Genomic DNA, 8,168 nt, shown 5'->3' with positions numbered 1-8,168 from the left:
GATATGTTGGTCTAATTATTTAAATGAAATCGAAACAAGACAACTCACAGAACGTATTAGGGTATCGAACAAAAATCCAGGACTGGAAATCGTGGTCTTAATGACCTGCACGCAGGTAGGTGGTCATGCTAAATCGCTGCAACAAAAGCAAACGTTGAGCTCCCTGCATAAAATACGGATTGGCAACCTGCATGTTACAGGCTGCGCTTAACAGATGTACATTTTGTTTATTCCACTACCTATGCACATCTTCGCAACACCCTCACATCTGTCATTCATCTGACTGTTAAAATCTGTGCTTTTTTATTGCAACTCCGTCTGAAACTCCTTTCAAGATGGCCGTTGATCGGATACAGTCTTTTCATACCTAAGAGTGGTCTAGTGTTTAAAACGTCCACAAAATATTTACATGCACGCTAGTCCTTCCTCGAACTCTATAATCTCAGACGTCAAAAAAAGAGGCGGGTCATTGAGGATCTTTGGCCGTTGCACCTTCAGATAGTCTTGTTCAATTGGCCGTTGACAGGCAATTCCGGAAAGGGCGTAGTTTATTCCCTGATGGGTATGATGAGCTTCCGGGACTGTACATGAGGACCCGTCCTATTTCTTGTGCTTGAAAGATGGCTGCAGAGGGGGATGTTGAATTGGAGCTCGAAACCGAAGAGAACTGCACCGAACGGCCTACGGAGAAGCCGCGCAAGCATGATAGCGGGGCCGCCGACCTCGAGAGAGTCACCGACTATGCGGAAGAGAAAGAGATCCAGAGTTCAAACCTTGAGACGGTGAGATGTTCTGGGTTGGTAGAAACAGGCAAGCCTCGAGGGAGTGAATGCAAATAGTACACTGGGAAGTGTGCTTCTGTTTAACAGTGTGGGGATGGACCCAAGCTTGACGTTAGTAGATGATCCTGAGTCATTAAGGACAAGATGCTCCAGTTCCAGGCATTTCTTTTAGAAATAATTATTTCTAGGTCCAGTGTCTTAGTTAATTTGTTTGTAGTGAACAAGTGATATAACTCACAAAATGTGTTAGATTGTTCAATGAAATTCCATTGGTGCAGCAAAATATCAACAGGGTAAAGGAGGCGCAAGAGCTACTTAGGTTACGTAATTCCAAGATTGTTTTTGTGTGAGTGAAAATAATCCATCAGAGGGATGACGGCTAAACTTTTTTGTTAAATAAAGTTTTGCCACACTAGAGACACAGTGATATGTCTTTTAAAGAAACAGACTTTTCAGCTGTACAGGAGGCAGCGGTATACAAACAAGTGGTGGCATTTGTAAAAAAAAAAAAAAAATGCATTTCCTTCGAATGAGAGCTAATATAACAATCGTTGCTGCACTGGCTACCTGGAATGTACGGGGACTAGGGGCGGTACAAAAAAGACACAGGATGCATGCCTTTTTACTTCGGCACCACGCCCAAATAGTATTCCTACAAGAATCGCACCTAACACAGACGGAAGCACACTCATTACGGAAGAAGTGGAGGGGTACTATATTCTCTACAATGTACTCCGCCTTTTCCAGAGGGGCCACCATATGGGTACGACATGGCACCCCATTTGTAGAACTGGAGAGGAGGGTAGACGACCAAGGGCGTTATATGCTGGTGAAAGGCACTCTAGACGGTACACTGCTGGTCCTGGGCAGCATCTACGCCCCGAACTTTGACCAGGACAAATTCTTGGGAAACGTGGGCCGGGTCTTAGCGGACTGGGTAGACATCCCCTGGATTCTAGGTGGGGATTGGAACATGATCCTAAATGTCGACCTGGACAGGCGACAGGAATACACAAGATGACCGACTCCTTTAAAACCTGGACCCAGGGATGGGGACTGGAGGACGTATGGCGCACCCTGCACCCAACACACAAGGAATACTCTTACTGCTCCACAGTACATGCCCTACATACCCGCTTAGATAGAATCCTGTGTACCAAGTCACTATTGACTAAATGTATGGCCTCAGACTACCTGGCTAAAACCTTCTCCGACCACAGACCACTGACACTCGACCTACACTGGGGGAGGGTGCCACCACCGGTACCCACCTGGAGACTTAATCCATTGCTACTGGAAGATGGCCCCTTCTGCGAGCATCTGTCGGATACTCTAAATAACTACTTTAGGGGGAACTGGGACACTGCGTCCTCGAACCTACTGGTGTGGGACGCCATGAAAGTTGTAATAAGGGGAAGCGCTATTGGAAGGATAGTAGGGGCCAGACAGGAAATCCACAGGAAACTCTGTACGATTGAAGACGGTCTGAAGGATCTGGAGACGGCGGCGGGAGTAGACCCCGGACGTAAGGGAGACTTACAGTTATGTAACATAGAACACGCGGAAACTCTAGAGGCACTGAGAGTCATTGACCACAAAGACTATCTGAGGCGTCAGCAGGCGGAGGCAGACAGGTCTGGAACTTTGCTGGCTCGCCTGGTCCGTGACAACCCTGAAACCCCAGTGATTACGAAGGTTAGAGACGGCGAGGGCAGAGAGGTGTTCACACAATCAGGCATTAACACTGCATTTAGGGCTCACCTGGAGCGGCTATATGCCCCTCCCCCCGTGGGTGATGAAGATGAAACAACGGAATTCTTGAGGGATCTCCCGATCCCAACCCTGACCCGAGACGAACAGACTGGGCTGGACGGACCCATAACGCAGCAGGAAATTAAACTAGCTATTGGCTCTCTTAACTGGGGCAAGACCCCTGGCATGGATGGCCTGCTGGTAGAATTTTATCAGACCTACTCTGCAACGCTAGTACCCATCTTAGAGAAAATGTATAAGACCGCTTATGAAGTGGGTCACCTGCCTACCACGACGATGCAGGCTGCAGTGATCTCCATACCAAAACCCGGTAGGGATACCCTTGACCTAAGTAATTACAGGCCCCTTTCAATGCTCTCCACAGAGTATAAAATACTTAGCAAAGCCATTGCTATGCGCCTTCAGTCCCGTCTCCCTGCCCTAATACACCCAGACCAATGTGGCTTCCTCCTGGAGAGGAGCACATCCCAGAACACGAGAAGACTCCACGCCCTTATGTCGGCCACGCCAGCAGACTTTCCCCAGGCCGGTTGCATCGCCTTAGATCTCAGACAGGCGTTTGATTCCCTGACATGGAACTTTATGTTCGCGGTCATACGGCGATTTGGCTTCCCGAACTCCCTGATCAAATGGATTTGTCTACTGTACAAGAACCCGACGGCCAGAGCGCGCACAGGCAGGTACATTTCAGATAGCTACGACATCTATAGAGGCACCCAACAGGGCTGCCCCCTATCGCCTCTTCTGTTTGTCCTGACACTTGAGCCTCTAGCGAAAGCGCTCCAGACCCGAGCGGGCGAGGTGGGTATCCCCATAGGGGGGGGAGTACATAATTTGATATCAATATATGCCAATGACATTTTGGTATATCTACGGGATTTGAACGGGAACCACTCAAACCTAGCGACTATCTTTGCCCAATTTGCGACTATATCTGGCCTAGCCATTAACCCGACGAAATCCCTGGGTTTTTATTTCCGAGCGGGGCAACGACCCCCTTACATACAATTCGGCGACTGTCGGATTCACACGGAGCCGACTACATTTAAATACCTAGGTATCAACGTATATAGGCGGCAGGACGACCAGATTGAGGGAAACCTGAGGAGGGCCATTACTGGCCTCCGAAGTAGTGTAAACTTTTGGTCATCCCTACCACTGTCTGTCATGGGTCGGATAGCGGTCTCCAAGATGGTAATGCTCCCACTTATACTGTATTACTTTGTCAACCTACCGATCCTTCTGCCGCAGCACATATTCACTACACTGAACACGCTCCTAATCTCATATGGGGCCCTGGGAGACGGCGAATAAGCCTAAAAAAATTACAACTGAGCACTAGACAGGGAGGCCTAGGTGTACCAGACCTGCGAAGCTACTACTACGCAAGCCAATTGCAGTGGTTGTCACGATGGGTGGCGGGCAAGAATCTACATGAGATTGGTTTCACACAAGCACAAATAGCGCGAGGAGAATTGCATTCCCTTCTGTTGCCCAAAGCCAAGATTCCCCGAGACTGCCATCCCCTGCTACATACTGCTTTAATGTGCTGGAGGAAGGCATTGGCATACACGGCAGGGACCGCACCCTATGCAGATAACATTCCCCTGTTGTGGATCCCAACACCACAAGGACGTCTAACACAACGCAGGTTACAGCCCTGGACGGCGGCGGGAGTGGACAGAGTGGGAGACCTGTTTGGAGACGACACTATACTAGACCATGCCTCCTTCGCGCTGACAACTGGAGCCCCAGCGAGACTGTACTTCCTACATGCCACAGTGACGCATTACGTACGCCGTACATGGGCCCCACAACGTAGCAAACCAACACAACACGAACTGGTGCATCTCCTCTATTATATGGGAACACTTAGTGAAATGTCTCTGTGTGGGCATTAGGGAACACGCTGCTCTGTCTCCCAGTACACTCAGGGACACCTGGACATTCGACACAGGAGAGGCTATGACAGACGAAGCCTGGAAGATTGTCCTAGAACATCACAGAAAGGTATCCAGGAACGTAAAATTCAAATTCATTCAGGCTATGATATTGCATAGAGCATACCTTACCTCGTAAAGACTTGGATGTTCCCTGCTTCCTCACATAGATGTCCCCGGTGTCAAAGAGAGGAGGCCGACCTTCTCCATATGCTGTGGGCGTGCCCGAGAATACGCAGTTACTGGGGGACAGTCCGACATACCCTACACACTATCACAACCCTGCAGATCCCGGAGGGGGCACTGCCTTGCCTGATAGGTCACAGGAAAAGGACCAAGAACCACAAAGCGCAGCTGAAGTTCTTGGACTTAGCACTCCTGTTAGCAGCTAGGGTCATAACTATGAGGTGGAAATCAGCCAGGCCCCCGAGTGTCGAGGTATGGCGGTCCGATCTGCTAAAGTGGGGCAGGGCAGAAAGTGTGGTTCTGCGCAGGGAGGAGGAGAAAGGTCTCCGGAAGCATCCGATCGCACAGGACTGGGAGCAGATGCTGATGGAGGTAGAGGACGAGGACCTAGAGATATCACAAGAGACTGCCCCGGGACCAGTAATACAAAATGGGGAGAGGATGGAACACTGAACACGGATAGAGTCGCCAGAAGTACAGGATAGACAGCCGCTTAGAACTGCATTGCTGGATGGTATACGGCTGTCATGCCAGGAGTTACAGTGCCTACCTGATAGGGATGCTAGGAGACGGGGAGGGTGGGTGGGTGGGAGGTTGGGAGGGTCAGAGTTTAAGAGGCGATAATGTACTGCAAATGTAATGCATTTCCTGTTCTAATAACACTGAGATAACCTACACTATTGTCGAAAGAGGGAAAGTTACTTGTACAATAGCCGGAAGTTAAAGGGAGAAAATGAGAAAAGACTGCTGAAGACTAAAAAGTATACGTGTTCAATGTACTAACTGTTACAGTCATGAATAAAGAGTTTTACAAAAAAAACAATCGTTGCTGCACTTTGAGAATATTACTGTGTTGAACATTTACGTTAGGAGTAATCTTGTATAATGTTTATATTCTTTATTTATAGGCAATGTCTGTGATAGGAGATCGAAGGTCCAGGGAGCAAAAGGCAAAGCAGGAAAGGTAAACAATCTGGTCATTCAGGTTCTGAAAGCCATACAGTGATCATGTGCTGTGTTTTAGTGTTTATTTATCACAATTCTAAAATGGTATATTTTAGTAGTTGTTTGAATCTACAGTTGTCCAATTTTCAGGTTGGGTATTTATAGCACTGAAAAATCTAAATTGAAAAGTTTGACTAGATTTGTGTAAAAACAACATTTCATGTAGAATTGCATGATTCGTGAAGTCGGAAGAATACTGTTGGGGGCGTAAATTATATTCTTGAAAGAGGAATTATAAAAAGCTTCTAAATTTGCAACAAAAATATGCTGGGGAAATTTGAAAAATCCACCTGGATATATGCCTTTCAAGCAGGGCCTATTTTTGGTGTGGTAGCGGTGGGCCCAGGCCGACAATCTTCAGAGGGTCACACAGAGCTGTGTGCATGAAGTTTATGCGAACAGAAGCTCTCCTCTTTCCTTTCCACAGCCTTGTCCGTGTGCTTGTTCTGTCAAATTTTCCAGTTTAAAGTAGTTTTATTCCTTCGTTATCATACCACAAACTTAATTTTTAACTCGCCATTAAACCCCTTCTTTGCCCTCCCATCACCCTGTCATTCCAGCTGACACACATCCACAATCCTCTCATCAACGTGACGCAGGTAAACTGGCGGATTTAGGTGAGCTGAGGGAGGTCCGAAAATGTTTGTGTTTAGAGGCCAGTCACCTCAGAGACTGACTGACTGAATTTTATTCACTACCATCAGCTAGGGTGCCAAATTTCTCTCCAGCTTGAGCTCTTTCATATCTAAAGTCAGGTCTGCTTTTCAGAGCATGTACTCTGTAAAGAGCTTGAGTTGCATATGTCAATAGCCAAGTTATTTTTTTCTAGGAATATAGTTTGTATAAAGTGAAAGCAAAATGTACCCATCAAATTACAAAATGTCAGCGTTGTTACTACATCTGCCATAATTTCCGTAACCAATGCATAGCTTAAGCCTTGCTTTGGTACATTAGGTGGCTAACATTCAGGCTTTGATTCCTAATAATAACCACTTTGACTGTGGAAGACTGCACGTTGGAGTTAATGAAGATTGTGTTTTTATGTTTTTTAGCTTTTTAACTGGAGTAGCTTATTCTGCTTGTATGGAACGTTTTTGGTGACATAGTCAAGTAGAGTGCAAATGGTTGCATAGTCAGAAAATTATTTGCGTGTATGTGATGAGTTCAGTAAAGAGTTTGAAATTGTCTCACTGTTCACTGCAACTCAGCTAAGTAAGTTGGGTTTTAAGATGGGTGTGGTTGGCTTGTAATTGGAAATTTAATGTATCGGGTGTTGGGCAAAGAAGTTTGCAATGGACAAAGAAGAGGATGATAGTGTTCAGGTCTGTTTTGCAGAATAAATTATAGTTTCCTTTTGATGATTTAGTGTTTTCTGTTAACCTTTGCTTGTGACTTTAGACTGAAGAGTTATGATATTCTGGTGGTTGTAATGGCACAAATAAGTAATACATTTACACAGTGCCCTTTATGCAAAAACATCTGTAAGCTTTGTTGTGCCAGAAGCCGAGGACTTTCATGAGAGAACGTAATATTCAGTAGATGCCAAAACCTCTTGTGTGAGGGTTGTGATTTTGGGAAAATTGAAGCATATTTCATAATTAAAGAGCCACACCTACAAACCTTTTCCCTCCTATTTGTGCATGTTTTGAGTAAAAAGGCTGCATCAACATTTTGTCCAAAGATCCTAATTGATGAGATGACACAATGGGTATGGTTTTTCCCAGATAAATATTGTAGAGTAGTACTGTAGCAGACTTTATGCACCATGCACTGAAGGCAGTTCTATTCCCCATTTTGGGGGCATTTAAGTCTAGAAAAGGCTTATGAAATATATTCCAGATCGACTTTATCCTGGAGTTTTTTATAACTTCCGTTCTTTTCAGGAGTTTGGCATTTCGTTGTTTGACAATTTGCACACACCATTATTTGTTTGTCAATCCAGGCCTGACCTTTGGCCCTTATTAACTAGACAAATCTTTTAGCAAAAGAGCGTAGGATTAGTGCTTTTCACTTGCAGGGTTTTAATACTTATTTATCTGACGGAAACAATAACCTGACTTTTAGACCCTTTACGATTTTCATTCTCTGCTTTCAATTGCAAGTTGTTTGTACTCCACACTTAAATATTAGTCAACCATTTGGAAAATGATTTTCCTTCAGCAGGTTATTAAATAGACACTTTTGTCTGTGTAGACATCTTTAGTAGAAATCTTTTCTTCTAAAGATGTTGACTAAGGTTTTCAGGCAAATATTACAAGATTGGTACCCATCTCCAAATTAATACTCATTTGTGTACTTTCATTGTAATAACTGGGGCACATAAGGGCAAAATACTTATGCTTAATACACATCAAAATTAAATATAATTCATGAAACCAATGTGTTTATCTGCCAAGCGTTATGTGCTCTTAAAGTCTAACTCTTGTGTCTACAGTTTCTGTGATAAGACATACTCTCTTGCAGAACGGAAGACGTGCTTAAT

The 8,168-nt window shown here is 45.2% G+C and overlaps 1 protein-coding gene across 1 annotated transcript in view; it reads left to right on the top strand.

The window, feature by feature from the left end:
* The first annotated feature begins 534 nt into the window (after nt 1–534).
* The window catches only part of HYPK (huntingtin interacting protein K), a 32,962-nt gene continuing 25,328 nt past the window's right edge, over nt 535–8,168 (top strand). The window contains exons 1-2 of the mRNA XM_078684113.1: nt 535–782; nt 5,590–5,645. Coding sequence (XP_078540239.1) covers nt 621–782; nt 5,590–5,645 — 218 coding nt within the window. The 5' untranslated portion in view covers nt 535–620. The remainder of the gene's footprint in view (nt 783–5,589; nt 5,646–8,168) is intronic.

This window comes from Lissotriton helveticus, chromosome 3_1 (assembly GCF_964261635.1).
Source record: "Lissotriton helveticus chromosome 3_1, aLisHel1.1, whole genome shotgun sequence".
NCBI lineage: Eukaryota > Metazoa > Chordata > Amphibia > Caudata > Salamandridae > Lissotriton > Lissotriton helveticus.
This window is presented reverse-complemented; position numbering and strand designations above follow the sequence as displayed.